This window comes from Colias eurytheme, chromosome 1 (genome assembly GCF_061535395.1).
Source record: "Colias eurytheme isolate Ceu_HAF_F1 chromosome 1, ilColEury1 Martin Lab GWU primary, whole genome shotgun sequence".
NCBI lineage: Eukaryota > Metazoa > Arthropoda > Insecta > Lepidoptera > Pieridae > Colias > Colias eurytheme.
The window spans coordinates 5,226,963-5,249,195 of NC_142980.1; the positions used below are offsets into that span (position 1 = coordinate 5,226,963).

Sequence of the window (22,233 nt, forward strand, 5' to 3'; positions counted from 1 at the left end):
AAGATAATAATTCTGAGCACAGTTGAAATAGCTTAGTTGTGGCTTACCTACGTTCTTCAAATTATTTTAGGTTAATAGGTAGGTACTATTAAGTTATCTATACTTACAAAACTATGAAAATAATAATCTTACTAAAACTTAGTCCAAATTCTGGCCGGTTGAATTATCTAATATAATGTTTTGTTACGTAAAAGGTATACGACCCGGGCCAATTAATTACAGAAGCAAACAATGTATTTTTAGTGTCACTTCGTACATGCCTCTAATAATAAAATAGATAATAATCTAGCCTAGAAACAAAACGTTAACAAATTGCTTACTTAGTAGGTACTGTATTTCATTGATATTGTTTATATTTCGACATGGGCAGTGTTATGTCAAGCAAATAGACCAAGTAGGTACCCACCTACACATAAATTTTGGGAAATAAGACTTAGGAGGATTATTAGCTCTAAATCAGAATATAAGAAATATAATTTTTGCGGTGGAGCAGAGATGGAAGGAAGATTTCAACTTAACAAAATGTAGTGTTAAGAGGGGTTAGGCGGTCAGCGAAAATTCAGTTATTCGCGCCTTAGGAAAGGGGTGAGGGGGTCCGCGTTTAGTATGGAATCAACGTGCTAGAAACTAAAAATCGTAAGCGCCATTCACATTTTTTTAAAAAGTGAATGAAAATATTTAGGTAGTATGTATTTTCTAAATCTAAAACAGTCACGAAATCGAGAAATACGTTCATTAAAAAAACCGTATTTGTGATTTTATACGAATTATTATCGTAAAATACGGTTGTAATGAGCATTTATATGATATTTTAGAGGTAACTTCAGGATTTTTTTTATCGAGAAAAATTTTTCCAATCGTGTTTTGGAAACTGAGAGTGATCCCATCACACATGTGTGTCAATTTTGCCGTTTTCACCTACTAAGGGCCCTTAATTAAGTATAAAGTGTAGAAGTTTAGAGTATTATTAATTATTGACTATTAATGACCCTTAAGTAGGTAAGTAACTGTGTTTTTCTGTGACCTTCTTACACTTATACCTATAGGTAAGATCGTTATGGTTTTGCTCTTATTGCGCTTAAAAAAATTGGAAACAGTGATGTGGAAAGTTAGCAATTATGTTTGTGATGTGGAAAGAACAATTAAAGCATCATAATACCAACATTTTTACCTAGTTAGTTATGCACATCACGCATGATGGAAAAGATAGCTGCTGATATGTTTTTTAACCATTTGATAAAAGGTTATTTATTGAATCAACAGGTGTCAGCAAATTTCTTATCGGATATTGGAACAGAAGAGCTCTAAATATCTAGACAGATAGGTAAATAAAGATTAAAGAACATGATGATAATTTTCCAAAACGAGTCAATGAGATCGTTACCAAAATAACAGTCTATTATCTACGCCACGAATAAACTTCGAAGGCGAAGAAATTAGTTCGCAACGCTTCGCTTTGCAACTTTTTCCGCGTGTATTTTACCCCGGTACTCCATTTTGCCCTGGGCTTTCATAGACAATGTACCCCTCGGAAGCGTTCACCGTGAAGATCATACATACGCACGTAATATTAAATTAGATTATATTATACAGACATTTTAAGGATATTGGAATATATTATTTTAGGACAAATTAACATTTATAAGTATCTAACATTCTGACAATAATTCAGTTTTGTCTTTTTTCCTATCGGTTGTCTACAAAACAAAACTTCTTATTCCCTAAGTTTAGTCTGTTATCACCTTGGTAATTATAATTCTAGAATGGAGAAATACGTCTTTACAATGTTACAATAATTGGTAGTCGAATAAATAACAACAACAATACTATGAAATAACATATTTTCATACCTACATATAAGTAAATTCAATAAAAAATTCGATCCGTGCAAAAAACATGCTTCTTATCTTTTCCTTTTTTCTCGCATTTAACATCGAACCTGACTGTAAAACGCAACACATGACGTCCGTCAGCCTAGCCGGTTAGTTAACAGATCCACGAGTTCATTAAAAAAACCGTAGCGCATAACATAATTAAACACTTACGGCGAATGAAGTTGTGAAGACCTTACAAGCGTCCAATTAAAAGTTTAATGTCTAATTCTTGTTAAACTTCAAGTCCACAGCTAGTCGGTTAGGTATCGGAAGTTTAAGCTCATAGGTACGGCACGTCCGGAAACTTTCCTAATCAGAAACTAACACTCTTTCCGAAACTGTGCATGTAATGTATTGTCTGTAAATTAGAGATGTAGAAATAAACAGACACAATTCTGTGTATTTATATCTGAAACACAACTGAAAATTACAATTTCATTTCACATTACATTTACAGGACTAATTAAATCAATGTTTGGTTTGATAACAAGGTAAATAGTAAATACGTGCCTAATAATTAGCTTTTCCTACCTGAAATTGAATTTATAGATATTAATTAACAACCATTTGATTGCACATACAATATGTATAAATTATTATCTACTATTGACGGTTAGCTGACCTATGTCGGTTGCAATTAGGTTACTACTACAGCATCCACCATAGGCTACATTGATTTTTATTTAGTAACATTTCAATAAATTGGTCTTAAAAAGTACTGCCCTTTTTATCAATCATTAAAATAATTATGTATACAGTTTTTTCTCTATACTGCAACTTAGCCATCTGTTTATGTAAACAATAATCTAATATGGTCTCTGATTTTCATCCGTAGATATGTTTATACACTGAGATTCGCATCCAGTGACGCAAAGCTCATCATTTGTCTGCGAATCTTATCGCAAGATCGGGTATGCTATATTTTCTCTTCAGGCGAGAAAATCTCACAGTGCCCCCTCCCTTCAGCTCAGCAGCTAATTTATTTATATGATGTCCCAATCTGCCTTGATATTTCTTGCTGTTTAGTTCTATTTCTTGCTTCAAAATCTATAAAACCATTATTAGACCAATCCTAATGTATGGGTGCGAATCGTGGACACTAAGCCAGAAAGAAGAACAGAAGCTCTTAGTTGCGGAAAGGAAAATCTATCGGAAAATCTTAGGACCTACAAAATCTGATGAGGGAACTTGGAGAATGAGGAAAAATCAAGACATCGAAGATCTCATCCGTGAACCCAACATTATTGGTGAGACAAAAGCTGCTCGCCTTCGATGGATCGGTCACCTAGAAAGGATGCCAAACGATCGCGCTGCGAAGAGGGTGTACATGAGCAAGCCGATCGGTAGGCGCCCCGTCGGCCGACCTCGTCACCGTTGGAGAGACGAAGTCCAAAAAGATCTGGACATCCTCCAAGTAGAAGACCTCAACACCAGGGCGCTTAGGCGCGAAACCTGGAAACTTTTGGTGTCGGAGGCCAAGATCCTCTTTGGGTCGTTGCGCCGTTGAAGTAAGTAAGTAAGTAAGTAAGGTTTTAGAATAGTTTTATAGATAGCCATTTTACTGGCATCATTCAACTTTGACTTACGTCCGATTAGCCAGTACATACTACGTACTTTACAGTCTACTTGTTTGCGTTTGGTCCATATATGTTTACGCCAAGTAAGACGACGGTCAAGATGCATTCCCAGATATTTTGCGTCATCTGATTGTGGGATCTCTTTGTTCATAAGTTTGACAGGTGGACAGGTTTTCGTTCTAAGTGTGAAAGTTACTTGTACTGATTTATCTGTATTAGCCTTCATGCGCCATCTATCAAGCCACTCTTCGATGCGGGTAAGGTGATATTGTAGTTTAACTGAAGCAGTATCAGGGTTTTCGTTTGTAGTTAGAATAGCCGTATCATCTACGTACGTAGCAGTAATGGTGTTGGGATCAGTTGGTATATCTGATGTGTACAAAAGATAAAGTACAGGACCAAGTATGCTACCTTGAGGTACTCCTGACTTAATCATGCATGTCTGATATATCAGAATTATATTTTACTTCGTAGCATCTTTTAGCCAGGTAAGAATTTAGTAGTGGGAAGAACGAATGTGGGAGCATTTTTTTAATTTTGAAAAGAAGCCCGTCATGCCACACTTTGTCGAACGCTTGGCTTATGTCTAGAAAAACTGCGCAGCAATATTATTTACTTTCCATCGCTCTACCTATAACATCCACCAGCCGATGTACTTGCTCTACGGTGCCGTGCCCTTCTCTAAAACCGAACTGATGAGTTGGTATTATCTTTGCTAAATGTTCTTGCATTCTGTTTAGGATAATCTTTTCCATTAATTTGTGAGGCGTATCGTTGTGAGGCTTTATTGAACGCGGTCTTATCACTGGGATAGTGAGTGTTTAGCCATATTTGGCGAAGTTTACGTCTTTCCTAAATGCAGTCTTTGATCGACAATGGGTAAACATGTTCTTTGACTTGTTTCGTTTTATGATGGGATGTGGACTTGTATGCTGCTTCATGAATTAATTGATTTAGTGCTTTTATAGCTTGTTCTACCTCATCGATTGTTTTCATTCGGACCCTAAGTAATTGTAAAGTATTAAGTATAATGTGTCCCTATACTGTATACAGTATAGGGACACATTGTTAGACGATTGTACTAACTTATTGAAAACTAGCGGTCCGCCCCGGCTTCGCCCGTGGTACATATTTCGCAATAAAAAGTAGCGTATGTCCTTTCTCGGGTATCAAAATATATCTATACCAAATTTCATGTAAATTGGTTCAGTAGTTTAGGCGTGATTGAGTAACAGACAGACAGACAGAGTTTCTTTCGCATTTATAATATTAGTATGGATTAATTCTACGTACATTCTTTTTTAATGCTACGTGATGAGAGGAATAATAATAATTATTATGCGGTCTACATCATGACGTTAGGTAGGTAGGTCCGTAGGTACTCTAAACGTTAAAATAAAAGAATATATAGAATATGATATCTAAGTACCTATTTAATGGTAACTCATATTTTACGATTTGTAAGAAGGACAATTATTATTAAAAATATGTGTACTTACCTCGGGAAATAGAACTGATAGATACCTACAGAAACTTCTAAAAATTAACTGCAGATAGAGATTGGAACTTCCTAGAATTTTCGTAAAATTTACCAGATGTTGGATTATTATATGAGTAAGACCTACCTACATATTATTTTATCAGCTAGGTAATCTATATAAATCCTAGACGAAGCCAATGCGGAGTAAGCATTTTTTTTGTGTTAGAACATTTATTATTATTTTAACATCATACTTAGTCAGTAGAAAATATTATTATACTATTTAACCCTTATTCAAACGCGAGCCTGTGGAGGAGCTAACAAAAAAGTAAGATACGTTCCTGGGTAATTTTGGGTCGTAGATTTCAAAAATACACACAATAAAGGGGTTAGTGGGGGGGAAGTACCCTTTTTTCGGTGGGAAGTATATATCCCGTCATCTGTTCTCTCTTGTAAAAAGTTTGGAAAGGTGGGAACTATAGCTCCCAGTGTCCACACCAGACATCAATATTTTAAAACACTAGTTAGTTGCCCTGACTCCACTTGTGAATTTAATGTTATCGTAAAAAATTATAAAGATCAAGTTTTTTAATAAAGGAGGTGAAAGTAATCATCAATGCAAGTTTCTTTTACTGAGGGAAGAATTTGGGAATTGAAAAATGAATGACTTCAACATAAAAATGGCAATTTTCTAAAACAAAATAAAAACAATAGGTAAATACTAATGTATTAAGTTAAGATTTCTAATTATCTGATCAAGAAATAACGAATAACAATAAATAAGTTGCTTATACCAACTAAAATAGATTTTTTAGACACACAGGATTTTATATATAGAATTTCCGAATTTCGTGTGCAGTGACGAACACTGGGATGATATCTTCCCACTTAAAGACTTAATTTCAATCGACTCTACCAAGGTATAAACGAAAGATTCCGGGCATATTTTTACGTTTCACGCAACCGTAATATAGTCTAGTTTACATAGCTAGAACTCAAATCTACTTATCTAATTTTTTTTGAGCACTACACCAAAAACTAAAAAATAACGGTCGTTTTCGGCTGCAAAATCACGTCACCTGACTTTGACGTGTGTTTACCATGGCATGTAATAATTCTCTGAAAAGTGTTTCCATGAAAAAAGTTCTCTAAAATGTTAAGATTGCTTAGATAAGTATTACACTGCATTATGTTTAAGCATATAAAAATAAAACACGATTTACTTCAATCTGAGACGTGGGAAGTATAGCTCCCAGCGTTTTAATAAGGGTTAAGTTTAGTATCATGTGCCAGAAATGGCCAGAAGTAAAAAAAATATGTTTAATTACTACCTTGATTACTACCTACCAGACTACATACCTATAGATCTAAAATATTATGTTTTTTTCAAAGCATACAACGGAACGTAGATCTTCAATTTACAATATTATTATGTTCGTAATGATAAAATAATGAAAAAATATACAAGAACTGTCTTAAAGTAACTATTTTTTATTACCATTTCTCTTATATATTATAAGAACAAGAATATAATTTATTATTTATATAAGGGATCACATAATAATTATTTGTTTGTCTACAGAGTTCATATAACGGAACGCATACTAAAAGAACACGCGCTTCGTGTGACCATTGACAGATGTCAAATTGTGCTGTTTTGTTTTGACTGTATGTAATATGTATTTGACGTTTTCAAAGTATAAATTCAAGTTTACTTCTATGAATAAAGTTGATTTCAAATGAACTGTATACCTGTGATTCATGAATATTGAATAAATTAGAGCAATATGTCTGCACCGGCTGAATTAAGTTTCGATGAAATACTAAAATTTATGTTAGCACACAACGGAAAGGTTACAAATCATGATTTGGTTAAACATTTCAAAGTATTTTTGATGAACCCGAATATGAGAGGTGAGTGAAATGTTCTATGACACATAATCTAGGTTATTAGTATAACACACTAGCGTTTATGTCATTATACATAAAGTTGAAAATGGCACGGCTATTTAATTTTCAAACTCAATGTTATTGAACTTTTTAGATGAAGCAAGAAACACTTTCAAAAAACATGTCAATGCTCTAGCAATAATCAAAAATCAAAACAACGAGAAATGGCTGATATTGAAAAAGAAATACTTGCCGAGCAATTTGAGGGAAAATGAAGGGGTATCTCAGTCTGACAGTAAATTAAATGAATCAGTAACTACTCAGAATGAGGAAACGGCAGCAGAGGAGAAACCCGAACCTGTGGTTGAGCCGCCATATAAACCTCCTCCACCACTTCAACTAAATCAAGATTTTAACATCCTCGGAACAATATTACAAGACACTGTTATGGCCACATCACCAATCCAACCACTAATAGAAGAGCAAGATGAATCAAAAGAAAATGTAGAAGCAATAGAGGACGTGCCCCCAAAAGTACATCCTAGAAGGAAATCGTCAGAGAAGTCAATTACTGAGAAACGGCCGAGTGTGCCAAATATTAGTCCAAGAATGTCTATACCAAATGATAGTATGGATATGAACGAAACCCCACCGACTTTGACATCATCCAGGAGTGAGAGCATGCTTATTGATAGTGAACAGAAGATTTCAGTGAAGGAAAGAAAGCAGATGTTTAATAGGATGGCTTCGGAGAGTGATGTGTTGAAATCTAATAAACTAAGCTTCAATTCATCGGTAAGTTATACATTTTTTCACTTAATGGTTCACTAGCTTTCCGCCCGCGGCTTTGCCCGCTATGTCTTAAACCTAATAACCTTAAACCTTCCTCGAGAACCATTCTTTCTATTAAAAAAAACTGCATCAAATTCCGTTGCGTAGTTTTAAAGATTTAAGCATACATAGGGACATAGGGACGGAGAAAGCGACTTTGTTTTATACTATGTATATAGTGATAGTGATTGTTAATAACTTGGTTACTGGGAAATCTTGGATTGGTTAGTTGTTGGATGAAGCTAAAAGAAATATCTTTTTGTGCTCAGGCTACAAAGACTCATTGCATGTTTATAAAAATAAACGGTAAAAGAAAAGCGAAAAAACTTATAACACAAACTTTAAATTAATTGTTACATACTATCTTCTTGATACAGAATTTAACAATATTATATTATTACTAGCGGTCCGCCCCGGCTTCGCCCGTGGTACATATGAAAAATAGATGTTGGCCGATTCTCAGACTTACCCAATATGCACAGAAAATTTCATGAGAATCGGTCCACCCGTTTCGGAGGAGTATGCAGACTAACATTGTGACACGAGAATTTTATATATAAGATAATCCATTTTATATAGCACCAATATTGGTGAAAAATACTTATATTTAACTGAACTAAACATTATGATAGTCATAAAGTAGTACCTATGTCAAGCTTCCAAGTTAGGATTTTATGTTACAAAATCACGATAAAATATTTTTTTTACAAAATGTACACTTATATATATTGAAATTTAGGTTATGAAAAAATGAAAATGAAAAATATATTTATTTAAAAACCATATGTTTTTACACAGATACACTTTGATTGACGTTGCACACTTTACACATATTGGCTTAATCTAGGTTTATTATAAAAGGATTACCTATAGTACCCACACTAGGCAAGCCTGTATCGTGGGCACTGAGACGTTTTACCAAAAAAACAAAATTAGATGTCCTCGGTATGATCAACGCTTATATCTTACACGTACAAAGGCATTTTATCACTTATAAGCTACAGGAAAATAAATACTGAAGATACTAAATAATACAATTAACATAATATTTTATAAAATAAATAAATATATTTATATATACATATATATATATATAGATAATGTTTATATAACAATAAATATAATAAAATATATGAAATAATATAGGTGCCGATTATACTCAAATTAAAATTAAAATAATGATGCAAGAAGATTTTCTGTTGATACGTAGTTCAGAGAATTAAGGTAATTAGTTACGATGATCTTTGCTTTTCTAGAAGTACAGTTTTTAATATTACAATTGGAGCTAATTTTATTATAAATAAATATACCAACAAATGGATTGAAACGCTTAGCAAAAGAAGTATTTACACGAACATTTGGTATTTTGTAAATACGCTTTCTCACATAATTCTTGTAATTGGGAGAGGTAATGACCCATTTGTGCGTCGATATAAATTTATCAAGGATAAAAAGTTGGCGAACTGTAAGAACACAAGCGTCTTTATAAAGGTCAAAAGTAGGGTATCTAAAAGGTTTTTGTAACATAGTCTTAAGTACCGCTCGTTGAGCCCTCTCAATACGAATTAGGTTTGTCTTAACGGCGCCTCCCCACGAACCAATGCAGTAAGTAATTAGTGATTGGCATAACGCGAAATATATAGTTTTGAGCAATTTGAAATCGGCAGATCGGCGGAGTTGCTTCATAATGAAAATGATTTTACGCACGCGATCAGACAGAAGATTTATATGATTCTTAAAACTTAGATTTTGATCCACCAAAACACCTAAGTACTTGACAACTTCAACTCTTTCAATGTATTGAGGTGCACATTCGTCAGGAGATACATTTATTAATTCGATCAGTGATGGGGCGGACGCAGAGGTCTTATGAAAGCAGACAAAATTCGTCTTGTCTAGATTCAGGGTCAACAAGTTACGTTCGAGCCAAGAGTTTACCTGTATCATTCCCTGCCTTGCAGCTAACACTGCCTCATCCCAGCTGCCACCGTGAAAAGTGATAGCAGTGTCATCCGCATAACAAAGAATATCAGCACCGCTAAGTGGGAGGTTGTGAATATCATCCATGTAAAGAATGAAGAGAGTGGGACCCAGGATACTGCCTTGGGGAACACCAAGGCATTATGTGAACATTCATCTCCTTATATATTTTCATGTCCAAAATAATATGCTTTTTTACTCTATTTTATCATGTTCATACATTTAATAGTTTCAGTCATTGTCTGATATAGGTTACTATGATCATTGCATATTCTTAGGATTTATGCATCATCATCATAGTCATCATATATTAAATATACATTCCCACTGCTGGGACATGGGCCTCCTATGACTGTACAGGCTATAATCCACCAAGTTGCTAGATGTCACAAGTTGTTGAACTTAACATTCTTTGACATATTGGTTTCCTAGTCATGTTTTCCTAACAGTAGTAGTTAGTTATTCATTTAGATAAATTGAAAATAAATTTATTTCTTGCACGCTCACCTGGTCTTGAACCCCCACTTATCGACTTTAAGTCCATTGTCTTTACCACTAAGCCACCACTACACTCACATTTTTTTCTCTTATACCTATGTGTATATCTTTTAGTCATAATGCAAATCTGAATAATTGCTCTCACTACCAGCTGCCCATATATAGGTATGGATTTTTTTACTATTAAAAATTATGTCGAAAAATACAACAAAAAATAAAATAAATAAATATTTCAAGACAATTTTCACAAACGGCACAATCTGATCCCATACTAAGCTTTCGCTTGTGTTATGGAAACCAGACGGCTGATAAACATACATAATATATAATTTTAAATACATATAATATGTACTTACATAGATAATTAACACTCGGACACATAGCAAACATCTATGTTCATCACACAAATATTTGCCCGGGAGGGAATCAACCTCTGGCTTGGAATATAGGGTTACTACCAACTAAGCCAACCGGCCAGAAAAAAACCATTACCTTTGTATTAATTATTGTGATTAATTAATTATTCGTTTTGGTTAGAGATGTTTTTTTTGTCATAATCATGTATTAGATTCCTAATCACAGTAATAAACATTAAAAAAAAAGACGTGTGGCACTCGGGGACTGCCGCGGTAAAGCTATTGCATGCTATGCCTTCAAGGCACACCTCCGCGCCCGTCGGAGTGGGGAGCGTGAGGTTTTTTCGTTACGGAATTTCTGGATTCGGTCCCCGCGCTCAAGGCCCGCGAATCGCGATACCCGCGAAGCTATGCAATAGCTTAATAAAAGTATTTCTTAAAAAATCCAGATCGAATATTAAATAACGCTAAAACAGAATCGGCTTCAACATCAGTTCATGTTCCACCCAATTTGTTTACGAAATCGTCAAACCAAACGTCTCGTAAAAACGTTTTAAGTAGTACTAACTAATCGTATTTTAATTAGCACTTTCACTCGCATCGTTATGTATTTACTTAGGTAATTATAAGTTTGTATGCGGTCTAATAACATAAATTTTGGGCCTCTGCTTGAGGTACGCACCTGTTTGCCGGCTGTGTAGAAATATTTTGACGTGATAACCGTCGTTATAATGATTTAAAATGATTTAACTGTGTGTCACGATGTTTTGTATTGATTTGGATTTAGAATTGAGACATGATTATGTTTTTGTGTTGATCAGAATTGCCATCAATGTATGTATATAATTGGCTTAGGGTTTTTGTTAGTATTTAAAAGGTTTAAAGGTGGTAGCTTCGCTGCCTGCATCGTTACAACTGTTTAACGAGCTATATATTACAAAATATTCATAATTAATTCAATAGGTAGGTATAGGTACCTATTAGGTACACTCCCATAAGTCTACTATCTTACTTTGCCAAATTGAATGAATTAATTTCTAGATTTTATTGCCATCAAACATTATGAGAAAAATAATATCTTAATATTCAGTAGGTAGGTACTTAAATTGATGCTCATAATTATCTTAACTCGAAAGCAATGATTATATGGTAATGAAAATTCATCACTAACCGCTAACGTATTCGTATTTATGTTCGAGTTTTAAAATTAACTCCTTATTCAAATGTGACATTTAATCTTTAATTACATAATTAGTGCCATCTAGCTAATATACGACATAATCAGGAAGACGGCGACAACTTATAAACATTACATTATCGGAATGAGCACTCGGAATTAATAACAGTAGTTAGTTTTAAAACGTCTGCAAGGCCAGAATGTCACAACTATGAAAATCGTGTTTGTTCTAATGAAGCTCTTTTGAATAATAAATAGTTGTTTTGCGGTTTGGGCGAATGTTTTCTACCCGCCGACACCTGGCACGGCTAATTGAATTGTAAAACCGTCATGACCCTTTGGCGGTCGGAATGACGTGAATCAGATTATTATCGATATTAATTTTTCGTGATCGCGCCGGGATATCGAGGAGGTAATGCGAACGGCTAAACGCTCTTCGCGGCGCCCGAGGAAACCTGCATAATATTACAAACCTGCAAGCTAATTTCTATTAAACACACCGACCCCGTCAGCGGCCATAAATTATTTTTATGAATATATTAATTTAATATTATAAATAAAAATGTACGAGATACGCAATGAATCCCAATGGGGACATTTAAAAATACCCCAATATTAACCCATTACGGAGAAAAAACTTCAATACGCACGAATGGGGCAGCCCCTGCGAGGGTTACAATGCGAAAAACAAAAGCATCTAATGACAAATATTAGGCCGCAGTTCGCACGCCTCCGAACCTAATGGCTTTGACAATTGCCTACCTACTGCATTATACTCCATTTTGTTTTGTATTCTCATTGAGATTAATATGTGATCTTTTTTGGGATCATAATCTGTTCAGTTCAGTTGTAATAATTGATTTTATTTTCTTTAATCGTTTAATAAGCAGGTACCTATCGCGAAAATAGCTTTTAATCATTATGAATATTTTTCCATGCATCAATGAAAACGATACGTTTAATATTGCATGCCAGCTAACGAACATGTGGTCGAATGAGCGACATCAATACATCAATGTAAATACTTAAACACTCTATCTAACAATTAGCGACGCACTTACATGCTTTCAAACAGGATTGACACGAGTTTATGTGATATAGAAGTTCAATTACGGCCGACGCGGAAGCTAATAAATTATAAAGGAACAATCCACTCACTAATATGCCACATTGCCACCCGGCCAAGGAGATCCTGTCGCATAAATCAACACTAAAATAGACCGTCGACGCTCGCATCCGTTCGTCAATTGAAATACTTTCTAAAAAATTAATCTACAAAGACTTTATAAAAGTGTAGTCCTCTTTCTCCTATGCTATAAACGGATGCTTTAAAGCCGAGCGGCTTATAATTTTAACTTTATTTTTTTAACCGCTTCCTCTCGAAGAGCAATTTCGATTTTCAATCTCGTACGGTATCCAGTAAATGCGAGTAATGCTGTAATTTCGTTATTATTTCACAAATTTCGACGAAATTAGAAGTATAACATGTGCTAATATCGGGCAGGCTCAAGACACGGCACTTAAAATCTATAATATCAAAATACATATTATTTTCAATATTAATATTTACAATTTCTGCGTTGATTGGTTCCTAATTATAAGCCCAAGGGTCTAATTACAATGTTGAAAGAGAGAATCAATTATTTGACGCTTGAACTTTCTTGGCACTTAGTCCATTTTGAAGATAGTGAGGCGGAAACTTTGTTCTCTCGATGTCTTCATTCGATACATAAGTTTTAAGTTCCTAACAAACGAAGTACATTCTGTATCAAGTTCTTATGTTTCATTTTGTAAAATCTAACAGATTTATTTAGCAATATTGAGTCGCAATAATCATATCTCAAACATCAGACAAGATAAGATTACATATCTCTAAATATTGTGCCAAAATTCATTCGCAACATTTATCAATCCATATAAGCAGCTGTTTGTGAAATTCACTCGACATTCCGTAAGACGAGTGCACGTAAAGGTGAATTTGCCGTCGCACCTGAATGCCAGGGTTATATATTCTCAGATCATCAAACTGTAATGGACTGCGCTCGAGCCTATATTGTCTATAATGTCAATATCATCATCATTATTCATGGCGCATAGTGTTTTGAATACACCCTCGTGACTTGAGGTCGATTGTCCCTCGACAATTACCATAGTGTGACTACAAAGCGCACGTGCGGCGTTAATATCGGACTCTAAAAAGGTCATTCGTGCATTTTGTCGTCAGTACTTTTGGCTCTCTTAATACACTCTTCGTGACTGCTCTACCCGATCTGATATCCACTGATTTAGCCACGAGCTTAATTTTACATTCATTTTTATGACATTCGAACCTCTTTATTGTCAAGTTAATGTGTATTCCAAGAGGCTAGCTTAATGTCATGATTTTAAAGCTTCTGCTAAGTAAGTCCTAAACGCAAAATTCAATTCCTTTTTAGTAGTGTACTACTCCTGTAAACGATTTTATTACCATCGCCCCTACAGACTGTGGTAATTTTAAAGCTACTGATGTCATTACGAGCTCTGACAACATGTCCTAAAATTAAGCATCATGATTGGAGATGGAGATACATTGTTACAGTTTATTTTTTATTGAACAGTGAAACATTAATGTATTTAATAATGTTTGTTTATATTTTTTTTCTTGTAATTGTAAGTAACCATATAATGATCGTACTTATATGAATAAAAATACACTTTGTTGGACTTTTGGAAAAAAAATAATAGTATGAAATATCCACGTAGAAATGTTTATTTCTTACACATTTTCAAACCAACAAACAGTACATAAATATTGCAACGTTCCGTTTAAAGTCGCAAACAATGCGATATGTTTGAAATAATAACGGTCTTGTATGTTTAACTATTCGCAGTACAACATAATAACGACAATCGTTAGATCAATAAATTGCGAAGCAGTTTGGTTTTGTTTCCATCACATTTTGAACGTCCGCCGCAGTTTGTCGTTCACCAGCCGACACTCGTGTGAATCGGTTAGCTGTATTGTTGTACAGCAAATCATCTGCGTTGCGACAAGCTCGCCACTCTATCATCGATTGTAACACAATAATAGTCTTAATTAATTTTCCCATTAACGCGTGTACGTTACATATATCAATTAATTACCAATATTAAATCAATTCACGGTTGCCGCATGTCCATTTACTGCGATGTTCAACTGACACCGATCCGTCAAGAAGTTAGTGAAAATAAGCATCGTCAGTACTTACAGGACGTCATTGTTTTGAACGAACGCAGCACAGTTGTTATGCACGATGCGAGCGATAAGCGATCACGGTCCGTTGCGATCTGGCAGGAAAATATGACCGATTTCATTGTTCTCGCGCTGCTGTTGCGGCCTGAGAATCACTTGCAGCCATCAACGGCGCGGATGCCGCGACCAACGAGCCTTGTCGATCCTATGGAAATAGGAACGGATGAATTAGCTGGAACGTATCGAAAGATACGAGGTGATACGCATTATACGCTCCGCGAGAAACAATCGAATGTGGACTCAGGAAGTCTACAGAAAAAGTGTTCAATAGAAACGATTTGCATATACACGATAAAGAACGGCCTGCAAATTAATAGTCGAATTAAGTTAAGATAGTTCCGTGGATATCTGATGTGCGATAACATCTTATCGTGTACCGAAAGCTCCGTCTAATCCCCTTGTCTATAATGATTCTTGTCGTACACAATCAGATACAAAATGTTGTTTGCAATTGTGTTGATCGGTTGTAGTTATGTAAATATTGTTTTGTCTTATCTTGTTTCTAATAACAGGTCTCGACTCATCATCTGTACGGTCATGAATACTGAAAATTACTTGCTATTTTATAATTATGCTAGACGTAATTTTCCTTAGCGTCGCGTGTTGCAAATTATGGTCATAAATGTTGTTAGGAGTTTACGAAAAATAATAGATGTATTTTAATGAGATGTAAAGATAACTAGACAATCATAGTTAACTATAGATAAAATAATGAACGTTTGTTTAGGTGCATGTGTTTATTCAATTCTTGACAACGATTTTTTTCTAAATTCCTATTGTGTATTCCATTGTTTTATTCTTTTGGTATAAAGTAAACTAAACTTGGGTAATTTTATCATTAAATCTGCGGAAAATCTGAGAAGCATTGGAACTAGATTATTTTCGTTCGACCTTCACATTACGTGTTGAAATGATAGCCGTGATGTTTATGTATTTCTTTAGATTTTATCTACTAGATGATTTGTTGTCTTTTAATGTATGATAAGACATTTTGTTTGCTTCTTTTACTGACGTTCCCAAACACAACGAAGGTTTCCAATGCATAGAGTAGGTATTCTTATTTTCTAAATGTTGTCTCTATAAGGATTACCTACACCTTTCGTTAATATGACTTCCTCAGCGTTTGTCGACCTTCATAATTTTTCTGTCACGTAGTTCTCGTCTCGTCTTGGTCTCTGCTGGACGCAGGGCTATGTCGAATGCTATGTGTATCGATCGTAATGCCGTGCCGTCGCCACCATAATGTGGCTTCGCACACCCTGACGCGGCGTCCCGTTGTGACGCACGCACGCCCTACGGCGACGCATTGGCGTCATGACTCCTTTCAATACGGTCGTGCTCCTCTCGTAAATTTTAAGACGTCACCTAAGTTTGTCCTTTGCATAATGATAACGAGGAGTAGACGTTAATGTGAGCGTGCTGGTAGTTGGGATTTCATAGGAGTTTATTTAGATGCTATGCACGCTCCTGTGCTGCTGACCATATGCCGTTGGAGTTATGTACGATTCACATCGTTTAAGCTAAGGATAATTTTCAATGTACGACAATTTAAAATATTAAGATAATACCACTAACTTTGTATCTACTTTGGATCGTATATCAACATCGACAAAAACTAATGTTCAACACTTAAAAATGTAACGTTTTTATCTGTGGTATTAACAGTCATTCAACCTTCAAGAGACATGCACTACATGTTAATCCTATTCATTACCACATAGATTAGTTACGTGTTAACAAGGAACTGAGGCTTTATTGCTACGTAGGTGCAACAAATTAGCCTTGTTTCCATTTTATTGCAGACAATTTCCTAGACGTCTAGTCTTAAAGCTTAGACCCTCCTTAAGACTCGGGAAAATGTTAATGACTTTGTATTAAGGAATTGCGTCATGTTAAATGTTTACAGCCCTTTTAATGGCATTAGATCAAATATTTTTTAACATTAGATGTAATGAGGTATTTATTTATTATTTAATATCGATTGATATCAAAACAACATAATATGTATAATAAGCCTATTTAATTATTTTGATATATTATGTATTAGGTTCCTAATGTATCGGAGTTATTATGTATCGATAAGCGAAATACGACTTGACAGTAATTACTAATAGAATAACTAATATTAATGTGTTTCGGACAGAATATTCCAATGACTAATGCGTATATAATGAGGAAGTATAACAATACATCATTTTAAGATTAATAGTTAATTGTTGTTACCTAAGTACTTAAAAACTGGGAACGTACAAACTTAATCTTCTTATTAAATCAAACACATCACATTAAGGATGTTATCTTGTCAATATCGAAGTCCCTAACAGTGGGGCCAATAGTGTAGACATAAATATGTAACGACAGGTGGTAAAGTGGTCATGCTGGGCAACGCACGTCCACTGCTCCGAGCCGAACCGAGCTATCTGCTACCAATTGTACTTCGAAATCAAACCTTATTATTAGCCAATAAGTATCATTATCCCCATTATCTCCAACTGCCGCATCTGGCACTCCATTTGCGCCGTCAATCGCATCGCAAGCCTGAAGACGGGAGAATTCGAATTTATTGACCATTAATTCAAAATATTATTTTCACAATATAAGTACTCATTTATTAATTTTGAAATATTAGGTTCCGATTAATTTATATGTGTCTTTAAGATATTTATTATGTATGTAAATATCATCTTTATTTATAATACTAATTTTTTTCAGACGATGACTGCTGCGGTGTAGTTGATTCAATAATTCTTAAATATGCATGTTTAAATGCTAGAAATGTTCAATAAAATTGTCGTTATTGAGTCTCATATGGTCAGACTGGAGCGGTATTATCGCTCTTAACCGATGGACTATAAATAGTTGAAGTGTTCCGATACGTAATCAGTGATGCAATATCTTATAAATTTGTTTATTTTCAGAGTGTCGACGAGGAAGATAGAGTTTCGGTGAGTAATAGATGATAAGAATTACCATTAGCCACCTATTTATAACTATTAATACTAAATATTAATTAGAGAAAGTCAGAAAGAAAAAAAAGATAAGGATTTCAATATCGGAAAAAACAAATAACTTCTTGTAAATAATGTAAAAAAATATGTAGAGAATATCGTCATAACTTGTAAATCTAATTTGTTGTCCCTATATGAGAATATAAATAGTAAATATCATGTAAAGTGTCACTAATAGACCAGGGTAACTCTAACTAGAAGCCTTTAAAAATAATAAAAAGTGCAAAAAAATCGCAGTACGATGTTTGGTGTGTTTCGCTCAACTGGTAATTTAATAAGTATCATCCAATATTTTAAATATCTCATATTTATTAGTTAGATCACAAGGAATCAGATCCTCTGGACTCGAAACAGAAGCAATGGATCCTCTGCGCCGCTCGAGGTGAATACCATGTCCTAGCCAAGATGTGTAAGGAGAACGCTAAATTGGTTAAGACTAAAGTAAGTGATTTTTTAAATTTATATTCCTTTCCCTTAGCCCTTATCTCTTATAGCATATTTGCAGAAGTTAGGCGTCTGCAAATGCGTTTCCCGCTTTGAAGAGATTGACATGATGTATTTGCAGACGCCGTACTTCTGGAAATGTACTTATTGTACATGGGCAGTAGTGATCGCATACCATCAAGCGAAACACTAAGAGCCTATACGCACTATGCGGGTAGCCGCATTGCGGGTAGCCGTCCGGCTGACCGCAATCACAATTATGTACGTAATATTCATTTCTATGCGCACTGTGCGGTCTGCGGTAGCCGCATCGCAGTGCGCATAGAAATGAATATTACGTACATAATTGTGCTTGCGGTCAGCCGGACGGCTACCCGCAATGCGGCTACCCGCATAGTGCGTTTACGCTCTAACTCGGATGCCCGCGCTATTCTATAAAAGCATATCTTTCAACTTGCCTTTCTCGCTTCGCTCGCGTTCATTCATTTCATATAACTTTGAAATAAAATAAGGTCATATTCACTGTTTAATCAACGTTATAATATTTACGGCAAACCTATTTGTTAGCTGATATACTTTTCTGATGTGGATTCGAAACTAAATTGGATCGCTTAATAGCTTTTACGTAGTTTCCATTATTATATACGTGATTAAACGTTCAACTTTGATGTGTAATTTTTTTATGGGATTATTATTGCCATCAAGCCCTATATATATGTCACGGCTAAAGGTAGGTGAGAACATAAACTTAAGATTAGCCGGCTAAACTTAGGTTTATTTTCGACGAGGTGTTAATGTTAGTTTGTTCTATCTTTAGCCGGCTAAACTTAAGTGTAACCGCAGGCCCGTGGCTAAAAATGTCGGGGTGGGTAGATTTGGTTAGCGCCGGGCCGGTGGAGGGCTTGAGGGGCCCGCACAGTGCCAGAAAACACTCGCCCTGTTCCTTACATGTATTATAGTAACCAAATCTACCCACCCCGACTCAGGGCAGAAAGCTGGTGGCTAGGTTAGGTTAGGTTAGAACTCTTAAGACCCGCACGAGCCGAGCGAGCGCAGCGAGCGTGCTGCGGCAGCAGCCGGCGAAGTGCCAGAAAACACTCGCCCTGTTCCTTACATGTATTATAGTAACCAAATCTACCCACCCCGACATTTTTAGCCACGGGCCTGCGGTTACACTTAAGTTTAGCCGGCTAAAGATAGAACAAACTAACATTAACACCTCGTCGAAAATAAACCTAAGTTTAGCCGGCTAATCTTAAGTTTATGTTCTCACCTACCTTTAGCCGTAACATATATATCCCAGGTATATTGGTCTATTTTTTATCAAAACAACGTTGAAAATAACTGGGCGCATTAATACACGTTAACAAGATGCGATAAAATTCGGTCCTACTTCAAATATTATATTAAATTTAACGATAACCGTTAGTTAGTTAAGAATGGTATGAATAAGATGTACGTTTAGGTTTGAATTTATCATTTCGTTTTTTTATAATACAGTCTACCTAGGGATTTTATGGTTCATCATAATATTAAGAAAAGCCGTGCCAAAAAAGCTGTGCCAAAATAAAATTTTGAATTTTAGCACATTAATCAGCACAGCCTGCAATCTCAATGTCCCAACTTCCACCGGACCAACATACGGGTCGCCGTGACACGGGACCAAACTATTTCCGTAAATAAAATTGGCGATGTCAAAAAGGCGATAAACGGTAACGGATGGAGGTCCCTCGAGAGCACATGTCCAAGGTGTACTTCTAATTGGGTATCGAGATCCCGGCGCCGGCGCAAGCCCCCCGCCGCAAACTATCTTGACATATCTACGTCCCTTTTATTTTTACGAGCCATCTCTCGTTTTTTTCGACTATTGTTTATTCCGTCTGATATATGGACGTCATATAATTCGGAGATTGCTAATTCTGCAATGCTGCAAGTGGGTTTATTGTTCTATAGTGATGTATTACTATTGTAGTGCTATCGGTAATAGCTTATAATTCACTATTGATATCATTACTGTGGTTAACAACGTATGATAGGTTCATCGGTTTCGATATTGGTGCCATCTTCGTAACTTCAAATTTTGGTACACGTCAAAAAACCTTATGAAGCAACAACTTTTTTCTTTGAAAATAAATATTAAACTAGGAAAAATAGTGTCAGTAATCCACGATATACATCATTATTTTATACGTACCCATTAATAATGGATAATTGGATAGTAGAACCACACGAAAATTTGTGAAATAGAAAGTGCGGACAACATGTACCTAAGCACTTTTTGCAAACGCTGTAAAGCATCGGATGAGCTCAGGAAATGGCTCAACTTTAAATAGAGAACGATTGCACTATTCCGCCCCTTAATCGGATTAGGATTTTAATTGATCGTTTGTATAATGTATTTAATCATTTCGTTGATTAAGTTTTATATGACATCCTGGCGCTCGCGAGACTACATTACTTTTATTGTGTACGCAATAAAAACTGTTGTGATAGCCTTCTCATTTATTGATTCGTTGTAAATCAAGAGTCGACGCAATTGGATTTGAATTTTATTGCCATCCTCTGCTATCCGAATAGTTGTTAAATGAACTTAATGAGGATTGCCACGGGTTTGTCTCTTATGTATAGCTTCATGTGCGTACACGAGGTCTTCTGACCTGTTCCTTATTTCATTTATAAACGCTTCATGAATTACAAATTTCACGAATTCAACTTAAATCGTTATATTCACAGCTTTGCTTACGAACATATCATTTCATATGTAATGGACATTTATTTGATTCGCTTAATATTTATTTTCGCAAATAATATTGTGAAAACTCACCGCTGTTGCTTGTTGTTTAATTCGGAACACACTGTAAACGCGACACGACATAAAAAGCGAATCTGAAGTCACCAATATAACTGGAACACGGCTAATGATAATATAAAATTTGTCTCCAATTAGTCCATCAGTGCGTCTACAGCACATAACATCTGCTTTGAAATTTCGAAAGGCGGCTGTTTTCATTCTCTCATACACCGGGACCTAATAAAGCAACAGTAAATATTGTCAGACAATATGTAACACGTGTTTGCTACTGTACCATACTGTTTGACATTTGTCGTCTCTCTACTAAAAACACTTTGATGATTATTTTCGTATTTGCCTCTCTCGCTGATGGAGTTATACGTCGGTGGAAATATCTCTGTGTGGGTCCGCGTGTCATTTTTTTATATGGTCCACTCGTATCAGCAATGAGACACTTAAATATGTCATCGTTGCTTCCTATCCCAGCTCGGATATTAATTGACTAAAGACCGCCCGCCGCGAGTCTAAGTTTTGATTTCCGTTCAAGTGGCATTCTTCGAATTTTTAAACGGCTATTTGGTAATTTTTTTGTATATTTTTACAAATATTTTACTGTCAAACGTGTTACAGTTTGACTCTAAAACAATATTACGTAATCAGATAGAAAGGACGGGTGTAAAATTAAGGATGTTATGACGTCAGCTAATTCCAAGTTAAACGTCATGGAGATTCGACGAAATTAAGTCACCTTTTAAATTTGATCCACTTTAAAGCGAGCGTTTTTGTGTTGAACTAAATATTTATAAGATTTTAGATGTTCAATACATTCTTCCTTGTATTCTATTGGTTTATCTCTGTCACGTAATTATAAATTATTGTCAAGAAGAAATGCGACCTACCACATTCCGACAAAATATTTTAATGTATAACACATTTTTAACAAGGTACATTTGAAATACTACCTGTCCCTACGTAACAAAAACAAACATCTTGCAATTTATCTATTTGAGATAAGCACATGCGGTTTTTTCAAGTTTCGTATCCTTATTCCCGATG

General features: G+C 35.3%; 2 protein-coding genes across 2 annotated transcripts in view; both read left to right on the forward strand.

Annotated features, from left to right (window-relative positions):
• Positions 1–2,949: 2,949 nt before the first annotated feature.
• Positions 2,950–3,381, forward strand: LOC149910987 (uncharacterized). The gene has a single exon (XM_090107076.1). It carries the CDS (start codon positions 2,950–2,952, stop codon positions 3,379–3,381), a length of 432 nt encoding a protein of 143 aa, XP_089963202.1.
• A 3,247-nt stretch (positions 3,382–6,628) lies between these two features.
• Positions 6,629–22,233, forward strand: part of LOC149910988 (uncharacterized) — a 30,257-nt gene continuing 14,652 nt past the window's right edge. The window contains exons 1-4 of the mRNA XM_090107084.1: positions 6,629–6,845; positions 6,976–7,616; positions 17,853–17,879; positions 18,258–18,383. Of these exons, the coding sequence (XP_089963210.1) occupies positions 6,719–6,845; positions 6,976–7,616; positions 17,853–17,879; positions 18,258–18,383 (921 nt within the window). The 5' untranslated portion in view covers positions 6,629–6,718. The remainder of the gene's footprint in view (positions 6,846–6,975; positions 7,617–17,852; positions 17,880–18,257; positions 18,384–22,233) is intronic.

What these genes read in the sequence shown, in the direction of transcription:
- LOC149910987 (XM_090107076.1), top strand. Translation starts at nt 2,950, where the DNA reads ATGTATGGGTGCGAATCGTGGACACTAAGCCAGAAAGAAGAACAGAAG.